At 30.8% G+C, this 22222-nt stretch overlaps 1 protein-coding gene across 1 annotated transcript in view; it reads left to right on the top strand.

The window, feature by feature from the left end:
* LOC134719283 (uncharacterized) overlaps nt 1-22222 on the top strand; it is an 85372-nt gene that overhangs the window by 4168 nt on the left and 58982 nt on the right. Inside the window, exons 2-6 of the mRNA XM_063582288.1 lie at nt 4817-4840; nt 6011-6097; nt 6446-6544; nt 7898-8059; nt 18841-18939. Of these exons, the coding sequence (XP_063438358.1) occupies nt 4817-4840; nt 6011-6097; nt 6446-6544; nt 7898-8059; nt 18841-18939 (471 nt within the window). The remainder of the gene's footprint in view (nt 1-4816; nt 4841-6010; nt 6098-6445; nt 6545-7897; nt 8060-18840; nt 18940-22222) is intronic.

Here is a 22222-nt window from a genome sequence, read left to right as displayed (position 1 = left end):
CAAACTTTGAATAGGTTTTGGCAGGATTGAAGACTTTTGATGGCTTCCAGTACGTGATATATCAAATGCGTTTGGTCCTCGTGTAGCTACTCTTCTATTCATTCATACATTCAGTGTGTGACACTGAGGGAATTGGTCAGTTTGGATGACATAGGAAGTATATCAACATGTTAAGGGACGTACTTATTTCTTTGCTGAAGTATAAAGACACAAACAAGGACATAAAAGAAGCATTTTTTTGCATCATGTATGACAGAACAACATCACTATTTGCTGTTAACGAGGCACGATGTAATTTTTTACCCAAGACGCAGTGGCATTGTGATGTAGTACCGCCTACAAGAGGTTTTTTTTTTCTCGGAGCACATCCAAAGAGCAGCGTATCAAGGAGGATAACTTTGGGATCAGCCTGATTTATGTACCAATTCATGAACACTGGGGTTGGATGAAAATAAAATCGAAGACTTCTTCGGCAACCGTTAAAGTTGCATCCTCCTGTCGGGAACTTTTGAAGTGAGGAGGCGAAAAATCCAGTTGTGTTGGTGACTGTAAATGCTACCGTTCTGTCCTTCCTTGTACGAGTTTTGTTATTGGCTACTGTCCGATAATTTTTAGATAACGAAAATGCCTTTCTAACAAAACTAGACATTTAATCTTAACAAAGATGTGATATCACTTGTTAAGTTGATGAAAATTTAAAAAAAAAAGCATTTTCAAAAATTTTGACGCCATTTTAAAACCGGAAATCACTCTTTTTTGTCATTATTGTGTTGTTTTTCCGTACTTTAAAAACTAATATTTACGCTTAATAAAACCTTACATTGGATTATACCTATAACACAACTTTCAAAGATTTACAACTGGATATGACGCCATTTGCAAAATGATCGGTGGCCATCTTGAAAAAATGGGATTTCTTTATGGCCAGCACCTCATTTCTTTTAATTATCGTTTAGTCCACCTGTATAAAAAATTTCATGCTTGTATTTCATGCTTGTGTTATTACTTGTTAAGTTGATGGAAATTGTTAAAATATTTTTTACGTATTTGCATCTAATTTGGAACCGGCAAACACTATTTTTCTTCAGTTATATGTTGTTTTGTCGTACTTAGGAGCTATTTTTAACGTTTTATCATAATTTACATTGATTTATACATAAACCATCTTTCAAGGATTAAAACCCCTTGTAATATTGCTTGATAGTAAAACAAAATCGAAATTTTTGACTTGCTAGCCGCATTTGAAACCGGAAGTCACTTTAAGATTCATTAATGTATTGTCTAGTCGTTATTTATGAACTGTCATTTTCTTTTTATCAAATCTAACAATGGATTTTACATATAACACACCTTTCAAAGGATTAACAAATATTGGCTAATTTGTTATGACGCCATTTTCAAAATTTGTGATGGCCATCTTGAAAAAATGATTATTTTTTCTGGCCAGCAGCGGATTTTTTATAAGTATCATTTAGTTAACCTTTATACCAAATGTCATGCTTGTATCACGATTTGCACAATTATGTCAATAATATCTCCCACTAATTTTGCACCATGAATTAAAACTGTAATTTAAAGCATGGTATAATAGTTTTAGGTAAGTTGTTTATTCAATTATCATGAAACGATATTTTATCCTTTTCCCAAAAAAAACGAAAATTATAAGGTATCAGTTTGGGCAACATGTAGCAACTTTCAGGCAGAGTCTGCATACGGAGTGTATACATTTTTTCCCTATCGTTATTCAAATCCCTATCATGGTTTCGTAAAACATGGTTGCTGTTTACAAGGAAGCTATAAGTCCAGGAATTCCAAATGGTGCAGTCAAAATCATCACTACGAATATGATACGGACGCGATCACTAGTTGGTTCACAGTTAGTAAATATCCTGTTCACAAATGGTATTGGATATGTTCCCTGTGTTTTAAAACACATTAAACGCACAATTCGGGGTCTTATGGTTTATTGTGTATACAAAAAACTTTAAATGTTTTTCGCGATTACACATACAGAAATTTAAAAAAAGAAGATTTGGCATGATTGCCAATGAGAAAACTCTTCAACAGAGATCATATGAAACCGAAATTAACAACTAAAGGTCACCGTAGGCACTCATACCGCATAGTCAGCTATACAAGTCCTCGAAATGACAATGTAAAAATTCAAACAAGAACTCAAACGGCCAAATTTATGTTCAGAAAAGGAACGAAAAACAAATATGTTACACATAAACAAACGACAACTACTGAATTACAACCTACTGACTCGGGACAGGCATATACATACAAAATTAGGCTGGGTTAAACATGTTAGTGGGATTCAAAAACCCAACCCCTTACCATGGGACAGTGATGTAACAGTTCAACATAAGAACGAAATATAGAAATCAAATGAAAACGCTTAAATCATCAGATGGATTAAAATAAAATAAGCTTCACTCATCAGAAAGATACAAATATAAATAAATCTAACAAAAACCTAAAGTGGACGTGACCGGGTACTTGTACATCCCAACAATAAGAAAGACACTAAGTGCTGATATGATAGTACTTGCAGTTAATTAACAGCTTTTTCAAAACCATTAACAACTAATAAAAAATAAACATGCGGGAATTTCTTGCCACATTGAAGACCTGTTGGTGACCTTCTGCTGTTGTGATTTTTTTTTGGTCGGGTTGTTGTCTCTTTGACACATTCCTCATTTCCATCCTCAATGTTATGCATCTAACACAAACCTATCACGACAGACGTCATTTCGTCATCATTAGTACTATCAGATAAAAATAGTCAGAAAATCAAAACAAGTACAAACATGATACTGTAAGTATTGAGGATCAAAAATTCCAAAAGTTGTGCCTAACACGGCTAATGTAGTATATGCATGTAATGAGAAAATCCGTAGTGCTACGAATAATTCATACGTTTTCGCAAACAGTTAATTGACAAATATAACCATATAATGAGTATGCATGTCAACACCGAAATACTGACTATTTATCTTGTAAATGATGATAACATAACTATGATCATCTATAATACTAAAATTACGAGGTCCAATTTGTCAGCCGTCATCACGTGAAAACGACGAATCAAAGAATTCAACTTTATATATAACTAATATAGTACAAAGGTGTAGACTAAAAATTACACCACTCCAGGCCCCTTTGTTTTCCACGTAATTAATATTGCCAATAATTAAGAAGTTCCGGGTCAAGTCCGATACCGATACCAATAGTATATTCATCTGTTACCTATTAACTTATCTGTACGTTCCGCATTTGACAGGCGCACCACCAAACGGTGTATTCAGGATATGCTATATACACGGGTCATAATCACAGGGTTGACACTACTTAATTGTCAAATTGTTAGTATTTTAATCTGTAAGACTTTATAAGATAACAATACGAATACTAAAAATAAGGCGTATAGCTACAGTTTTCAATTTGTTAGCGGGCATGACGTAAAACAGCGAATCAAAGAATTCAACTTTATGTATAACTAATATAGGACAATGCTGTTGATTAAAAAAATACTCCATCCCAGGACCTTTTTTTTCTCCAAAATATCAATTTGTTAGCGGGCATGACGTAAAACAGCGAATCAAAGAATTCAACTTTATTTTCAACTTATATAGGACAATGCTGTTGATTTAAAAAAAAACTCCATCCTAGGACCTTTTGTTTTCCAAATAATTAATATTACCAATAATTGATAAGTTCCAGTTAGACGGGTTCAAACAGAAAGATTTGAAAGCAGAGAAAACTGTGGTAACTATCTTATAATCGGCATGACTTTATCAGATGACAATACTAATACAAAAATAAGTATTGCGCATAGTTATATAATTTAATTCAGTCACGGACCCGCGATATCACGGATGTGTTCTAGTACCTCAAAATGTGTGTTCATGTTTATCAATACCGTTTTGTTAAAAATTTAAAACTTATTAGCAAACATTATGATTTAATGATTCTTTTTATCAGTCGGTACTTTTATATTACACTAGCGTAGACGTTTCCATCGATCCTTGATGACATTCATGAAAGCATTACTTACACCATAAAAGCAAATCGAGACGCTACGTAACGTTTACCATACCTTTTTTTTACTAGCATTTTAACAAATTTAAGTATTAATAATGCAATGCTATTTGCAATTTTGGGTTTTTTTTTTCTTGCTTCTGAGTCAATGTATGATGAAACGTATGAGTGTTTTGTATTTCTTCACTAAATTGGTTTTATTTTTTAAGTTTTGAATAAGATAACTTTTGTATTTGTTAAGCGCGAATGCAATTTTGTCCTAGTTGGTGATAAACACGAATTGACGAATTTGTTATGTAATAAGCCTTTGTACGATAAATATACGGACACTTATGTGGGTAATGATCGAATTGGAATACATGTGTTGCCTAATTTATATGGAAATTAAAAACTGTCATTGATTTTTCTTGCCTGCTGTTTTTCAGGAAGGTTTTTTTTTTATAAGATAGTATGTTTTCGATAGAAAAGATACTAAAACACGATTTGCAATGTGACGATTATCAATATTTCTTCTTCTTATCAACAATAAAAATACAGTTGTTCGTTATAAGACAGTTTTGTTATCCATGCAGTTCGATGGAGTTAACATTAATAACTCTGCAAACTAAAGAATAAAGAAACCAAATGACATTTAACAAGGTCAACACTTACTTGATTTATATTGTTTTATAATGACGTTTTATTAATTATGTGATCAGGTGTCTTATGTACGTCCTTGTGTTTGTTCTAACGTTGACGTTAATCTTAAAAATGAATTATTGTCTTTTTTCAGGATACAATGCCTAGTTGGAATGAGGTACGATTTCACTTTAAAAGTCAAGTTGTCATTCACTTATTTTCAATAAATTACCAAATTTAACATACAGGTTTAAATATTTTCGAAGACTAGAAACACATTTTGTTCCGGGTCATTCTATAATAATATTTCAATGCTTGAAATTTTAGGAAGCCTTCAAAGCTGATATATATTATACCGGTGTTTAAAGTTGTTCAATCATTGGTGATATGATATATTGACATGGAAGAAATAGTTATCAAAGGTTCCAGGATTATAATTAAATACGCCATCCGCGAGTTTCGTCTTTATAAGATTAATCAGTGACGCTCAGATCAAAATAATTATATAGCCAAACAAGTACAAAGTTGAAGAGCACAGTCTTAACCTTTGTAATTAATTAATGACCTATCGAATACCCTATGGAAATGACTTAATATTGTCAAATGATTCTGGATAAGCCAGTCAAATTAACGCAGATTTTAGAATCAATTTTGTGTGATACAAGACATGTTGTATTGATGCAAGCAATAGATAAAAGAAGACTATCATCAGGCAATTGTTAAATTAAAAATACTCGTAATTCTGAAAGAACAATTTACGCACTTCAACGTCAGCAGAAAATATTAATGATTTTAAAATAGCCTTGTTTTGCTATGTGCAATCAACGTCACACAATGAAAACTGCATACGTTCTTTTCAAAGATCAATTACTGTAAATTCAGAAATTATTGCCAGGTTTATATTATTGCAAATAATGCTACTGAATGGGTATCGCAATAATAACAACTCGCATTCTGGAAACTGAAACATAGATCTGAACGCAGTTGTTTTCGAAATCGCGATAATTAAACACGCATTTTTGTCCTTTCTCGTAAAATCTCAATGATAAATGAACGCAATAATTTATGAATTTACAGTATATAAGTTTTAATCATTAATTGTGTGTCAATCAATTACCAAACATTACCGTAAAATTAAACGGTTAGTTTTCGGCTCAAATTGATAGTTTGATTATATTGTTGACATATTGTGTAAGTTAACATTAAAGTTGGAGTGCTATGTTAAACAAGATATGGTATATTCATATATGTTGTCGTTTGACCAATAAAAGATCAAATTATCCATGAACTGTGCACTCAAGTACAATGTATATCATACAATTTTGTAATCAACATTTCTTTCTTACAGAAACTGATTAAAGCTGCTCGTGAAGGAAGATTAACAGATTTGAAACTTTCCATTGAAAAGGGAGCTGATTTGGAATATAGAGATGAAGTAAGGGCGTAACAGATAACATGTACATACAAATTGTATCATAGCAATGAAATGGGAACTGTCTGTGGACACAGTTATCGTTCTTTGATTTCCGTATACTACAAATTAAGTCCCCAGTGTGGACAGTGTATAACTTGTATTTTTTTATATTAATCTTCCAAACAAGTAGGATGATAAAATTACATACGACAACAATCGGAACATGACTTTTAAAGTAAAACACTGTAAAGTCCAGTTTGAAAAGGTCATAACCAGCATTCTTGAAGCTGTCACAATTTAGTACTGATCTATTTAATATAATATTATCCATGCACACGTTTTGATGTCTTTTAAATGTTAATATTACAGAATGAATATACACCACTATTGCAATCAGTCTACCATGGACACATTGAGACAGTCCAATACCTTGTTTCTGTAGGCAGCAACAAAGAAGCTAAAACAGAGGTAAGATCAAACTCACTAATCTATAAATGAACACATTATCAGAAAAACAAAACTTGATTTTATTGAATTATGCGGTATCGTTTAAATCTTGTCATGGAAAAAAGGCAGTACAGGTCTTATCTAATTTGGCAAAACAGATATATTTTACAAACATATGTTACTCCTATTCCTCTAATTCTAGACCAGCACATAATAACTATCATATTCCTCAGTGCAATCTCAAGTGTAGAAAAGGTAAATTAAACCTGGGTTGATAGCGCTAAACCTCTCACGTGTATGACAGTCGCATACCGAATTTGTTTTCTGAAACAACATTATTCTTTTACAATTTGATTACCTTGTTAATGACCAATTATTTAGACAATTTCTGTTAACTCCACAGTATGAAAAACGGCGACCATGAACGATGACGTCATATAGAAGAAAAACACATTTTTTTCTTAAAAAAAAAGGAATAAGATTTTCTACATACTGTCGAATTTTCTGAATTTCCTCTGAATTTCAATTGTGACGGCTTATAAAAAGACGATTATGCCTGATGACGTCACATAGAAAGTGCACATTCATTTGCAGATTATACATAAGAAAGGATAAGTTTGCCTGAATATTGTTAGAAAATCATTAGACAAACAGATGTCATGACCAAATATCATGTAATACGATTTTTATCCACTTTCAACAGTTAAATTTAAAATATTTAAAACGATCGTCGAGCCTATTGTTTAAAATTTAAAAAACTTAACTGCTGAATGGATAAAAATCGTATCACACTCGATGCAGTGGAAGAATCTTTATTTACCAAATAGATGTTTAAATGATATTACATGAGATTTTATATTTTTGTTTTATCAAAACAAAAATAATGATAAAATTGTGACATATCTCCTGCAAAACAATGTTTCTAGTGACAGTTCTTAAGGAAACTTTTGTATTTTACAACATGGAACATAACTTAATGACTCATGTTTAATTTTTGTTTTGTGATAAATGTTTTTTGGTGTAAACATCTGAATCTATTTCTCTAGAAGAAGTTGCTGAAAAACAGATTGTTTTACATTCTAAGTTTTATACTATCATTTAGATAGATTCAATGTATCCGATTTTTGCAATCAACAGGTGTTTGTTATATTGTATTTGAGTATAAATATTTCTCATACAAAATAATCACTTGATACACAGACTTTATACATTATTTTGAGAACATTTTTTGTTTTGTTTTGAAGATCAGAGATCATGATAATTATAATAAAAACAGGTTGTTAATTTGTGTTTGTAATGTTTAAAAATAAGTGCGATGTGTCATGTTTTCAGTATTGACCACTGATTCGTGTTCTATCTGTTGTGTTTATATAGATACCACAACAGTGTCCATTTTATTCTACATGCTTTGATGTCGGAAATGTGTTGATGTTACAGATAGGATCTACACCACTGTCGCTTGCTGCAGAGAAAGGACATTTGGATATTGTCAAGTACCTAATCAGAGTTGGATGTATAAAAGAAGCACGAGCAAATGTAAATATTGATATTATTTTCTCAGTTTGATTCTTCTTTAGTGTATTCTAAATCTCAAAGAAAAAACACTTGTTCTAATGCAGACTGATTTAATGAACAACACAAACTTTTATATATATTTAAATCTCATTTGATTTGTACCAACAAAATGTATCAGATAAAAAAAAGTTTGTTTATTACGGAAACTCTTGTAATTTACAACATGGAACATAACTTAATGACTCATGTTTTTTGGTTTTCTGTTGTTTGGTGTAAACATCTGAATCTATTTTTCAAGAAAAAGTTGCTGAAAAACATATTGTTTTACATTCTAAGTTTTATACTATCATTTAGATAGATTCAATGTATCCGATTTTTGCAATCAGCAAATGTTTGTTATATTATATTTGAATATAGATATGGCTCATACAAAAGAATCACTTGATAAACATCCATTATACATTATTTTGAGAACATTCTTTGTTTTGTTTTGAAGATCAGAGATCATGATAATTATAATAAAAACAGGTTGTTAAATTGTTTTTGTAATGTACAAAATAAACACAAGTGCGATGTGTCATGTTTTCAGTATTGACCACTGATTCGTGTGCTATTTGTTGTGATTATATTGATACCACAACAGTGTCCATTTTATTCTACATGCTTTGATGTCGTTTATTTGCAGACTGATTAAATGAACATCACAAACTTTTATATATATTTAAATCTCATTTGATTTGTACCAACACAATTTATCAGATAATGACCATGATAAAAAAAAAGTTTGTTTATTAAATCTATAATTTGAAGTAGATGAAATCACATTATATTAACTCTTTAGTCACATAATATATTTCACTGACAGATATATTGTAAGTAGTATTTCAATGATAGCAAATGCGTGTGTGTGAGACAGGGATATTTGATTGAATGCTGTATTTTGGTTCTTACAGCCAAGAGTGCAATAAAGAATTGATGAATGTTAAAAAAATACTGTTCAGTTTGGTTTATATTAATGGATCTTATTTTACTCGTTTGATCGAAAGGAATCCATTGATGTTAATATTTTACACATTTCTTCTCATCACATATGATTAATATCTAATTATCAAACATAGTAAACTTATGTATTATCAGCATTCACATTCATTGTTGATAATGATAATTGATCATAATTGATCGTTAAGTCACATTCACTGATGATTAATCCTTTTCAATACAAATTCATTAATGATGATTTTTCATAATTGACACATCACTGTTGGTAAATACGCGATTACTAACATTCCAAGGAAGACTTTTTTTTCATAAATTCATACATTATTCATTTTCAAGACTCACATTTTCACTCATCTCTGAATGTGAACCCCTTTAAGTGTTAACACCGTTGATATTGACTACTGCTGAATGTCTTCATCTTTAATGATGAATGTAATAGGTATAAACTTACCATGTTAATTTGAACACTTTCTATAATGATGAATCTATATTATTTTTCTTTTTTTAACTTCACCAGTTCACATTGTCATCCCTGATCATTTTGATTTTTTTCTTTTGATTTGTTTAACCCTGTAAACGTGGTTAGCCACCATCTACTAAACATAATTAAAAACTCGTCTAAAACCAACAATTCACAATGTCGTCTAATATGGAAATGGTAGCAAACACTATAAATGCTTTACTTTGGCATACATAAAAAGATTATATATCCCTTTCCCTGCAATCGAGTCAGATATTACTGGTTTTGTTGATATTTAACAATATTTAACAACCGATACATGTGATATGTATTAAAATTATATTAATTTAGATCATATTTTACGTTTTTCACCGTACTTAATCAATCAAATAGGACCTACTAAGAGGCAAAGCTATAGATCACCAGACAGAGGTGTTCAGCTAAAGAAAAAAAAATTGTGTTACAAATAACGTTTACCAAATTAGTATAATATACTGACTGGTTCAAACGGCAATTTTCCAATGCAATGTATTGGATAAGGCCAGTTTAAGATAATAATACTTATGAGAAAAACTATTCATGTCAAACTGAAATAATATAACATGAACTTAATTCAAATATAATATTATTTAAATGTCTGTTTACCCTTTGACATACACATTCAATATTTTATTTAAAGATGCAGCACATCAAGATATAGAATATCATCTCTGGATTTGACATTTAATATTCAAGATAAACTTTAAATAAATGATTATAGAGTAGATTTGTTCACAGTTTAATTATTGCCGTTTCAGGAAATGTTATAAATAATGCAAACATTGCAAATATTTCTGAATGGACATTATGCTCTGATTACCATGCCAGTTCTGTTACTATGCAACTAAATGTCTTCAGAATATGCCTTTCTCTCTAATAAAGTTAACCTGTTAATATCTCTAAAATGATACATATGTCTTTCCTTTAACGTTGCTTTGTATTAAATTATTCTTTTTCTTTTTCTTTTCTGTATCTTTTCTCGTCTTTTTCGTTAAGACCATCAGGCTCTAAAGTGTGGAGTTGGTGGATCCAAAGCATCGTCCTTTTTATCCCGTAATATTGGTGAATGGACGTTGCTAACTTCAACTACCAATTATGCATTTTCAAGGCAGCTAAATCCAAGTGCAACATATACATTGAGCTGCAAAATTGACTTATTTTCAAGGCACCTAAATTTAAATGCAACACACATTGAGCTGCAAAAGTTTCTTATCATCTTCATCCGATTTCACCTGGATATATGCACGCTTGATAAAGCTATTTGGTCTAGCGAAATATTGCGTTTATTTTTATCATTTTGTAAATATTTTAATCATTCTTATATTTACATACTTAAACATTACTTATCTATCCCAAATTCATGTAATTGGTTTTGATGTTATATTTGTTATTCTCATGGGATTTTGTCTAATGCTTAGTCCGTTTCTGTGTGTGTTACATTTTAATGGTGTGTCGTTGATCTCCTCTTATAATTAATGCGTTTCCCTCAGTTTTAGTTTGTTACCCCGATTTTGTTTTTTGTCCATGGATTAATAAGTGTTGAACAGCGGTATACTACCTTTATTTAAATAGTGTGCTAAGAATACATTGTTAGGCAATCTGTAATTGTATTTGTGTAATTAATTTATTCTCTTTATTTATTAATCCACACTCTCATAAATTTGTATTTCATGTGCTGCTATTTATAGGAACTTTCAGTAGACTGGTATGCGTTCTACATCGTCCGCTATAAACACACCTTTGAATGCATACCAGTCGATTGGCACACATCGGGGAACACAAGATCTAACGTTCTGTATTTCTATTAAATACGCACAATAAGGACATATGTTAAAACACTTAGTTTCCATTAGACATGCTTAATGCATCCTTTTGTTTATCTCTTGACATACTAGTACATGTATTTACTTTACTTACTTTAAATAAAGCTTATACTAACAATGACCACTGCCCTTTCTTCGATCTTAATATCTATATCAATAACTGAAAGCTGAATACTACAATTTATGATAAAAGGGATGATTTTCCGTTTCCTATCGTTAATTATCCGTTTTTAGATGGTGACGTTCCCTTGTCACCATCTTACGGTGTTTATATATCTCAACTTGTACGATTCGCTCGTGTATGTAACGATGTTTTAGATTTTAACGAGATACATTTATGTATTACTGAAAAAATATTACACCAGGGTTTTAGATATCACAAACTAGTCAAAACATTTACTAAATTTTAACATCGGTAAATCATCATTCTTAAATATAGCTCAACATGCAGACTTCTTATACATTCAGGTATTTCACATCAATTTTTTTATTGAAATATTCTTTATAAAGCACAAAGGTGTCAGTACTCAACTCAGAAACTTACAAAACCTTTGAATAGACTTATTAAGAAGGGAAATAATTACGATACTGTTGTCAAGTCATTGCATATTTTGGCGTTAATATTGAATCACTGATAAGGTATTTGCGTCGGAACTAAACACATTTATTCTAAAAACAGTTGTTGGCATGACACGGTTATGTTCTTCTCATATATGTTATGATGGTATAATACTAAACCCCTAACGGGAAGGATTGTGCCTGATGTTCATATGATGAAATCATAATCGTTCAGTCAGTTTAATTGAAGTCTGGAGCTGGCATGTCAGTTAACTGCTAGTAGTCTGTTGTTATTTATGTATTATTGACATTTTGTTTATTTTCTTTGGTTACATCTTCTGACACTAGACTCGGACTTCTCTTGCACTGAATTTTAATGTGCATATTGTTATGCGTTTACTTTTCTATATTGGTTAGAGGTATAGGGGGAGGGTTGAGATCTCACAAACATGTTTAACCCCGCCGATTTTTTGCGCCTGTCCCAAGTCAGGAGCCTCTGGCCTTTGTGAGTCTTGTATTATTTTGATTTTAGTTTCTTGTGTACAATTTGGAAATTAGTATGGCGTTCATTATCACTGAACTAGTATATATTTGTTTAGGGGCCAGCTGAAGGACGCCTCCGGGTGCGGGAATTTCTCGCTACATTGAGGACCTGTTGGTGACCTTCTGCTGTTGTTTTTTATTTGGTCGGGTTGTTTTCTCTTTGACACATTCCCCATTTCCATTTTCAATTTTATTTATATTTTTTTGTATATAACTGACTTGAATGACATAAACATGGGGTCTTAATCAAAATCTTCTTCTGCGTCTAGCCTCATTGAAGTGCAATGGTGGTGCAAAGCTATCATACTAGAACATAAGCATATACTTTTTTCTTCACTATTTAGTATATGATGTTCCTAATGTTAGTTTCTGCAACCAGACACAATGTTTGTCTTCTTAACTTTAATGATATAATATTCAGATTGTGTCTACAGCAGAATATTGTCATATGTGACAATGTTGCTGGTTTACCATACAAGTACTGTTGTTGTGAAAATATCACAAAAGAGACTTGTGGAAGATAGCTTTTCTACTGGCAATCGTATTATATCTCCTCTTTCATAAGATGGATGACTTGGAAACATACAAGGAGACATATGAATGGTTGTAGTTTAAAATTTACAACTTTTTGTTTATTCAATCATTAGAATTTAGAAAAAGTTAAAAAAAAAACATAATATGGACAATTTCCGTGAAAGACAAAATGTATGTATTGGTTTTTATTGTATCTACTTTGCAAATTTGTAAAGAAAAAAAGATGGTCTATGAAATATTAAGGTAACATAAAAATCGTTTAAAGTGAGGAGTAATTCAGGCAGTGGGTTAAATGTGTAGTCTAGTTTGGGTTTATCTAGTATACAGGGGGTAATTATAGTTTGCTCCATATCACCAAAAAGGAGCTCAATCGCGTATCAATATTTTAAGCTTGGTTTGTTCATACACTGATGAGCATTTAACATTCACTTAAATTCACTACGTTCAGGTATTTCAACACCTCAAAAGCTAACCAAACCTTTAACCAGACTTATTAAGACGAGACATAGTATTAATTCTCTTGTCATTAACGATGACATATTCTGACTTTAGTATTGATACACTTAAGTGGTCTTTGCGTATTTCCAATAAAACAAAACCACACTTCCCTGATGATAAATCATTATAACTGTACAATTCACCGATAATGTATATTTATAAATTCACACACTTCACTGATGATGTACAAATCACTGATAATACATCCTTATAATTACATTAGATGGATGTTTCATTATAATACGTTATTCTGATTGGCTAAATGCACATCACACGTTATTCCGTAAGCAATTGCATGAGACAATAACATTTCATTCATGATGACACGAGGTCCCACAATAAAGTGCACAGGTGAATTTAAAAATTAAACTTCATGAAAATCGTGTTTTTATAATCCTAGCTAAAAAATGTAATTATAAGTATTGAATGCTTCTTTTTGTAACTTTATAGGGTTGTAAAAGCGTTGACCGTGCGCACATTTTTAGAATGAAGCGCTTCCGCGCCTCATACAAAATGTACTTCGGTCAACGCTTTTACACCCCAATATATTTACAAAAAGAAGCATTCAATTCTTAAATAAATTGGCACACTTCGTTGATGGCGGATCCTTATAATTTATATAAATGATGATGAGCATTCCACTTGAATTTCACAGATCATTGATTTTGAACAGTGATCAAATTCAGTAAAGCTTCCCATGACGGAAGTTTAACAGATTTGAAACTTTTCATTGAAAAGGGCGCTGATTTAGAACACAGAGGTGAAGTAAGTGACATATACGGCAAAATATAAATAAAGATATTATTATACATATGAAATGGGAACTGTTCTGGGGACACATTTATCGTTTCTTGATTTTAGCTGTTTACAAAAAAAGTTCATAGTAAGGACAATGTGTAACTTGCAATGTTTTTCATACACTTTGCAACAAAAAAGGGGGATAAATTACATGACACAAATTGTGGGATGACTTTTTGGGTAAAATAGTGCTTGGTCCATTTTGAAAAGGTATAAGCCCCAGTCAACCTGTCACGTTTTACTAAGTTTTAAAATGCTACGTTTCAAATACGTTTTGAATAAAAATGTCCCGTCATTTTTTTTATAGCTATTATTTACAAGGTTTGTGCCACGTTCTTATCACGTTTTCCTACGCATTAGTACGTGAAGGCCAACGTTTCGACCAAGCATTGATACCATTCGCTATATAGTACGCACGTTTTGTTACGTTCCGCTAAACTCTGATACGTATTTAATAGGTTTCAACTTGGTTTAGATTTTCGCTACGTTTGTTGTGGAATTCCAGTTTGAAAAGAGATCAATACGTTTTTTACGTTTCTACTGCGTTTTGATACGCTTCGTGACGTATACTCCCGTTCTGCTACGCTTTCAAAACGTAGTAAAATATAGCTCTTGACACGTGCCAGTGTGACCGGAGCTTAACAGTAGTATTTCAAAAGCTGTCAAACAGACCCCCTTAGCATGAAATTATCCATATTTTGAGTAACAGACGATATGTTTTTCTTTAGTTTTTATATAGTTGGTAGGTGGAACAGATAAACTAAATCAAAATTGGTTATAACACCTTGTGAATCCCAGAATTGCTGAAGATGAATTCTAATAAAATCACTCCTCAACCTTCTTAGATTGAATCCTGATACAACCCACACTTCACTGATGAGACATTTTCATTATTTAACACTACTGAATCAAAACATCAATTATTTTGGACACTATTGATGGTGAATCCTCATTGCTGTACAATTCATTGCTAATGCATCCTTATAAATTCTTACACTTCACTGCTGATGGATCCTTATAATTGTTTTTTTATTTTTTTTTAACACCATAATAATATTTATTCATCTAATCTTGCTTGTTACAAGTTTCATCAAGAGTCCAAGCTTCTCTTGATTTACCCTGTTACACTCCACTGATTATCCAGGTAAATAAACAGCTGATCCAACTTATTAAGTTATAAAAAATAATATAAAGTTGTATAGGTGTCTAATGCAGAGATTTATCAATGCTAAAAATTCTTTCTAATTGACAATGATATTGGACATCTTGATTTATAGGCATCTATTCTTTTATTAAATTCATTTTCAAAAATGCTAAAGACATCAACAGTTTTTGTTCTCTGCTCGGATACATAGTATGACTTATATATAGAAAAACTTAATACTGTTAGTATATAATTCAGAAAATAATAATTACTATCTGTGATTTTATATCCAAATACCAGATGTTACAATTTAATATCAAAATATATTTTACTTCTTCTAAAGAGTTCATAGATTTTTTGCAAAAATTTATTCAAATATCTACACTTCAAAAAATAGTGAGCATAATCGTCTTCTTGTTTACAAAAATTACATTTATCTGTCTTAGTTACTTTCCACTGCAATACAAGTTTTTTAGTTGGAACAATATAATGTAATAATTTCCATCTAAATATTTTTAATTTATTTTCAGTCATATATTCAAAATTAAATGTGTACAATGAATTCATATTAAGAGTTTCTTGTATTGGTAGGATTCTAAGCCATCTGTTTATCCCTATTGACGACTCTAGTTTTGTATTTACCAAAGAGTTGTATATAACATTTTATTTGTTAATAATGTAGTCTCAATAAAATTATTTTTCCATACGATTTTATATCTCTGAATATTAAATGTAGTTTTGACAGAATTCTCTTTTTGAACAATTTGAATCCATTCGCCTGGTATAGATTTTTTTAATTTTTGAAATTCGGCGATCCAGTTTATTCTAAACGTTAATTTGTTTAGAATGTAGATTTCTGATAATGACATTTTATAAGTATTTAATGGTATAAGCTTCCAAGTCTCAAGTTTACCATTTACTAATCTATTTACCCAGTATGCTTTTAAAGCCACAAAATAACTTTTAAAGTCTACCATTTTTAGACCCCCCTTCTCATATGGACCAATCATCATGTTTCTTTTAATCTTGTCTGGTTTCCCATCGCAAATATATTTATAGCTACTGTTTTCTATTTCTTTTATATAATTTTCTGGGGTTAGACATACGCTTCCCAAGAAAGTAAACAAAGGCAATATTAAAGTCTTTATAATGAGGATTTTTCCTAAAATAGAAAGATTTCGTTTTTTCCATATCATAAATAATTTATTCATCTTTTTTATTTTACCATTCCAGTTTAAATTTTTGCATTCTTATTTGTCATGTCCGAAAAACACCCCTAAATCTTTAATAGGTTTATCTCCCCACTTAATCCCGACAATTTTATCTTTACAAGATTTTAATTTTCCAATCCAGAATCCCTCTGTTTTATTTCTATTTAGTAGTAAACCTGAAAAGGAACTAAACATTTCTATTTCGATCATTGCAGCTACCACATCGTTTTTATCCTTGCAAAATAGTGTTGTGTCGTTTGCTAATTGTGAAATCTTGATACCATGACTTTTCCCATCTAATTTTATATTAATTCCTTTTACATTTTTATTATTTCTTAATCTCTGGGCCATAATGTCAACAACCAAAACAAATAAAAGAGGATCCTTATAATTTATATAAATGATGATGGGCATTCCTCTTGAATTTTACAGATCAATGATTTTGAACAGTGATCAGTGATCAAAGTTAAAGAAAATGATAAATCCATTATTCATTGATGAATATGGATAAACCCACGCACGACTTTAAACCCTAACTAAATAGAAATAAGAAAATGTGGCATGACTGACAACGAGACAACATAACCTCCGTTGACAATATGTAAAGAGTAATCAAATAAAGGTCAAAGTACGGCCATCAACACACAGACATGTCTACATATGATTAACTCACTAACCTCTGATAAGGATCGTAGTAAACTCACAATTCGATAATGGGGGACCCTTTGAAATATGCGCACCATTGATTATAAATTACAATAAAAATAAACAACATTTGGTTATGAAACCTAATACACCACAATCTCCTGATAACAACTCCTGGTGAATTCTAACATCAGAGATTAATACTATTTATAGTTAGTTTACTCTTATTGATGAATTATCCTCCTCGATTAACATACTACTAATACAAAATCCTCATTAATTAACTATTCCCTGATAAATACACCGTTATACGTGATCATAATCAAAGCAACCACTTGATAAAGTAATGTGTAATAGAATATTCTTATTATTTTCTCATCGTATTGATATGATTATGTTGTACATTTTTTTCGAATATATATACCTGGAAAAAAGTATTGCAACATTTCCATTGAAAACAATGTGAAATGACATGATTGTAGAATGTGTATAATTTGGGTTTTGCCGAATACTTTTAATCTGTTTATGTTTTAAAATTGAATTCATGGTATTAACTTACTTTTCATCCAGTTTAAAGGCCACATGGATAGGACATAACAGTTGTACGGAAAAGTTTTCGCGTTTTTCACAAAAAATGCAAATTTTGCAGGACTCATTTTTCCAAAACAATAGTTCTGCATTAAATACAGATGTTTTTATGCATTTAATTATTTAGAACTGTTTGAAATATTCTGTGTCAGATGTTTAGTTTGCTGAGAAAAATGATTTTATAAGATGTCGGTATAGAATACAAGACAAATGATGCATTTTTCGAGTCTTAATTTTGCCTGAAATGTCAGTCAATAAAACAAATTTAATTTCAAACCAGAAACGGATTACATGTATTTGGTTAAACCCAAATTATACAAATTCTATGACCATGTTGTTTTACATTGTTTTCAATTGAAGTGTTGCAATACTTTTTTCCAGGTGTATATAAATAGAGAATAATACCTGGCAAAATCCGTATCATATGTCGTATCATCCCGAGACATCAATATCAGCCCAAGGGCATTTAGACCCGAGGGATGATATTGGTCGAGGGTGATACGGCATGTGATACGGATTTTGCCATGTATTATACGCTTTATCAAATATGTATTTATTTGAATGTTTTGTATTTTTTATAGTTGCATTTAGTGTGACAAAAAATATGTTGTGAAAACTTGATGTTCGTGACGTTACATACAAAACAATGACGTCATTAAAAAAATTGACCTATTTTGAGGAAGTTCTTTCTTCACCCAGAAAAAACCCACAAAAAACTGACTTCATATAAAAAAAAAAAAGAAAGGTACAAATGTATGCGATACGGGGTATGCGATACGGGGTATGCAATACAGGGTAGGTGATACAGACTGGAAAAACGAACCTTTATTAGATATACAAAATAGCTGTATTTTGTACTAAATATATGATAAATATAATTTTCTTTATATAGCACATCTTATACATATATATTATCTACCGAATTGCACAAATTTAATGTCATGTATATGTTGATATTACAGGATGCATTTACACCATTATTGAATTCAGTGTACTATGGACACATAGAGACAGTCCAATACCTTGTTTCTGTAGGCTCTAACAAAGAAGCTACAGCTAAGGTAAGATATAGACTGATCAAAATCACTAATGTATAAATGAGCAAATTATCAGAAAAACAAAACCTGATGTTATTGAATATGTCAGGTCTTATGTAAATCTTGTCTTGACAAAGAGAAAACATACAGTTCATGTGTTATCTATCTTTAAAAACACATATTTTTGGCAGACATATGTTACTCTGATCATAATTCTCTTAGTTCTGGACAAGCACATTATCTTTAATTGATATATATCCTGAACAAACTCACTAATGTATGAATGAAGACATTATTAGAAACACAAAACATGATGATATTGTATATGGGAGGTATCATTTAAATCTTGTCTTGAAAAAGAAAACAAAGACAGCACAGGTGTTGTCTATCTTTGAAAACATATATTTTTGTCAAAACACATATGACCCTTATCCTCTAAATTCTGAACCAGTACACAATCTTTTTGCTGGACAGACTTGTTTTATTTACAAACAATAAAGTATCCCTTTCTCATCAAATTTTATCAGATGCTTAACATAAAATAACAAAAATACTGAACTCCGTGGAAAATACAAAAAGGAAAGTTCCTAAACAAATAGCAAAATTGAATGATATAGCACATCGAACGAATGGACAATAACTGTCATTTTCCTGACTCGGTACAGGCATTCTCAAATAAAGAAAAAGGTGAATTTAAGCTGAATTTATAGCGCTTAAGTCACATACCGAGTTTGTATCTGACAACACATTTTTTTAGAACACAATTACCTTTTTATGAATAATTGATGAGACAATTTCTTCAAACTCGACAGTCAGATAAAATGAAGTATTATTACTTTATTCTTATTCTTCACCAATTCATCCCTTTCTGCACACAATGTATAAACCTATCAATTCAAATTTATTGATGAGTATTTACTCATCTATCTATGTAAAATTCAAAACTTGTCTTAAACAAATTATCTAAAATGCTTTTCAATATGAAGATGGTAGCAAACGCTATTAACACAGAATGATATTGTTTAATGAACGTCCTTTTTTACGAATCTCATCAAACTTAATCTGCCAACTATGACCTAAAAAAAGAGGCAGTGTCATAGATCAGTAGGAAGTAGTGTTAAAGGGAATACAAATAACTTGATCAGAAATATCTTTCTACCAAATAAGTATAAAAAGTAAAATCACAAAAATACTGAACTTAGAGGAAAATCCATTCGAAAAGTCCATAATCACATGGCAAAATCAAATAACAAAACGCATCAAAAATACGAATGGTATAATATACTGAGTAAGCATATATATTCAATATTTCCAATTATTTGTGATTTCCATTTTTTTAGTGAAATTCAATGTAACAGATGTAACAGATCAAACGACAAATGTTTATTGCAATTTATAGGAAAAGGCTATTTTGTAACACTTTAAATATGTATCACCAGAAGCAAATTACCCATATGATTATACTAGCAAAAAAAGTCTAGTACCATATAAGTTTATGAAAAATTAAAGATTAAATGGTGGTATCTCTCTAAACAATTGTAAGTAACAGAAAGTAGTCAAATGCTGAAAAAATCCTTAATATTATAAATGTTATAAGATATGAAAACAACTATTATTCGACAAACTGATATAATATTACATAGATTTGATGACAAAATTTTGATGTTAGAACACAGCCTTGTAACCTTTCGACCTTCGATATTTTATAAATGGATGCAGCTCCTCAAGATAATGTGTCGAATCCTTTACAAGATAACCGTTGAGTATTTACTATTCAAGTTTATCTTGAAATTAAGATATTATTGAGTTCATCTATTTTTGTGATCGTTGAAAAATCTACAAATATTCCGGTTTAAGTATTGCCATTTAGGAAATATTCTCTATTATGAAAACAATGCAAACCTTTCTGAAATAACAGTATGTTCTTGATTTTAATGCAACTAAAAATATAAAACTTCAGATCATGCCCTGATCCTTAATAAAGTAGATCTGTAAATATCTCTAAACTGATACATGTGTCCTTCATTTCATTATATATCTTGTTTGCGTGCAGAGGTTTGTGTTTTTGGGGCTCTATGTATATGTATCAACCGACTGGTATGCGTTCTGCATTGTCTGCTATAAACAAAATGTAGAATGCAGATCAGTCGAGTGGCTTAAATTTCCGGCATAAAGCAAACTTTAATAATAGGAGCTCCTGTGGTCCATTGTGGGAGGTAGATGGTAATTAAAGACCCTGTTATCAAAGCCACCTTTACTATAGAGCACTTATACCAATGCATTAATTTTCAAACCTTTTTCCCTAACCTGACATACATTGATACACATTATAACTGTCGTTTTGTGTTGTTATGCATTACGTCCAATAAAGACACATGTTAAAACATTGAATTGTCCCAAGACATGTTTTTGAACACCTTTTGTTTAACTCTTGACACATTTTTTTTTTTACAACTGACTTAAATGATATTAACATGTGGTATAAATCAAAATCTTCTTCTGTGTCTAAGCTTTATTGGTGTGCATTAGAGGAATAGTGCAAAACTATCATACTTAAACATTAATATTTACATTTTGTATCTATTTAGTATGTGGTGTTTTTATTGCTATTGCTGTCAAGAAATCAGGTTCTTCTAAACTCATGGAACTAGAAAATCTTTCATAATTTCGAACATTACATTTATAGTTTAATAAATCTGTTAGCGTGATACTACAGTGAAATATAAATCATTATATATTGGCAACTTATTTCTTGTTTATTTAATATTATCTTAAGATCTTGTTGCACAGGACAAAAACATTATGTTTTTTTTTTAATCTTCTTACCTTTATTTACCTATAATTTGTATCAGCACTTAATTTGTGAAGAGGAATAATTAATGTTATGACCCATTCGCATCATTCATTTTCATAGCATTTGAAGATTTCTGAATATTTATATTTGAAATGATTTTAACTTTTGAATATTCGCATTTTTTTAAAGTAGGATTAAAATTGATAAAAAGAAAAGGTATGATAAAAACTTACATCAGAGTGTATGTAGCATTACAAAATTGCGGGGAAAAAATCAAATTGAAAAAAAAGTAAGCATTCAGAGTTCTTTCTTACATGCTTAATTTACTGTACATGTCTTTGTTATTCACTGTAAACATGCTATACTATCACAAATCTATTCACTTGTAAATCTAGACAGTGCTAGAATTGATTTCGTTATCGTTATATTGGTGCCATATATATTTATTGCTGATAAATGACAAAAAAACAGCAGATGCTTTTCAACTCATTTTTTTATTTTAAATTTAATGGA

The sequence above is a fragment of the Mytilus trossulus genome, chromosome 5 (assembly GCF_036588685.1).
Source record: "Mytilus trossulus isolate FHL-02 chromosome 5, PNRI_Mtr1.1.1.hap1, whole genome shotgun sequence".
Classification (NCBI taxonomy): domain Eukaryota; kingdom Metazoa; phylum Mollusca; class Bivalvia; order Mytilida; family Mytilidae; genus Mytilus; species Mytilus trossulus.
Note: the sequence above shows the minus strand (reverse complement) of the source record. Positions and strands in the feature narration are given on the sequence as shown.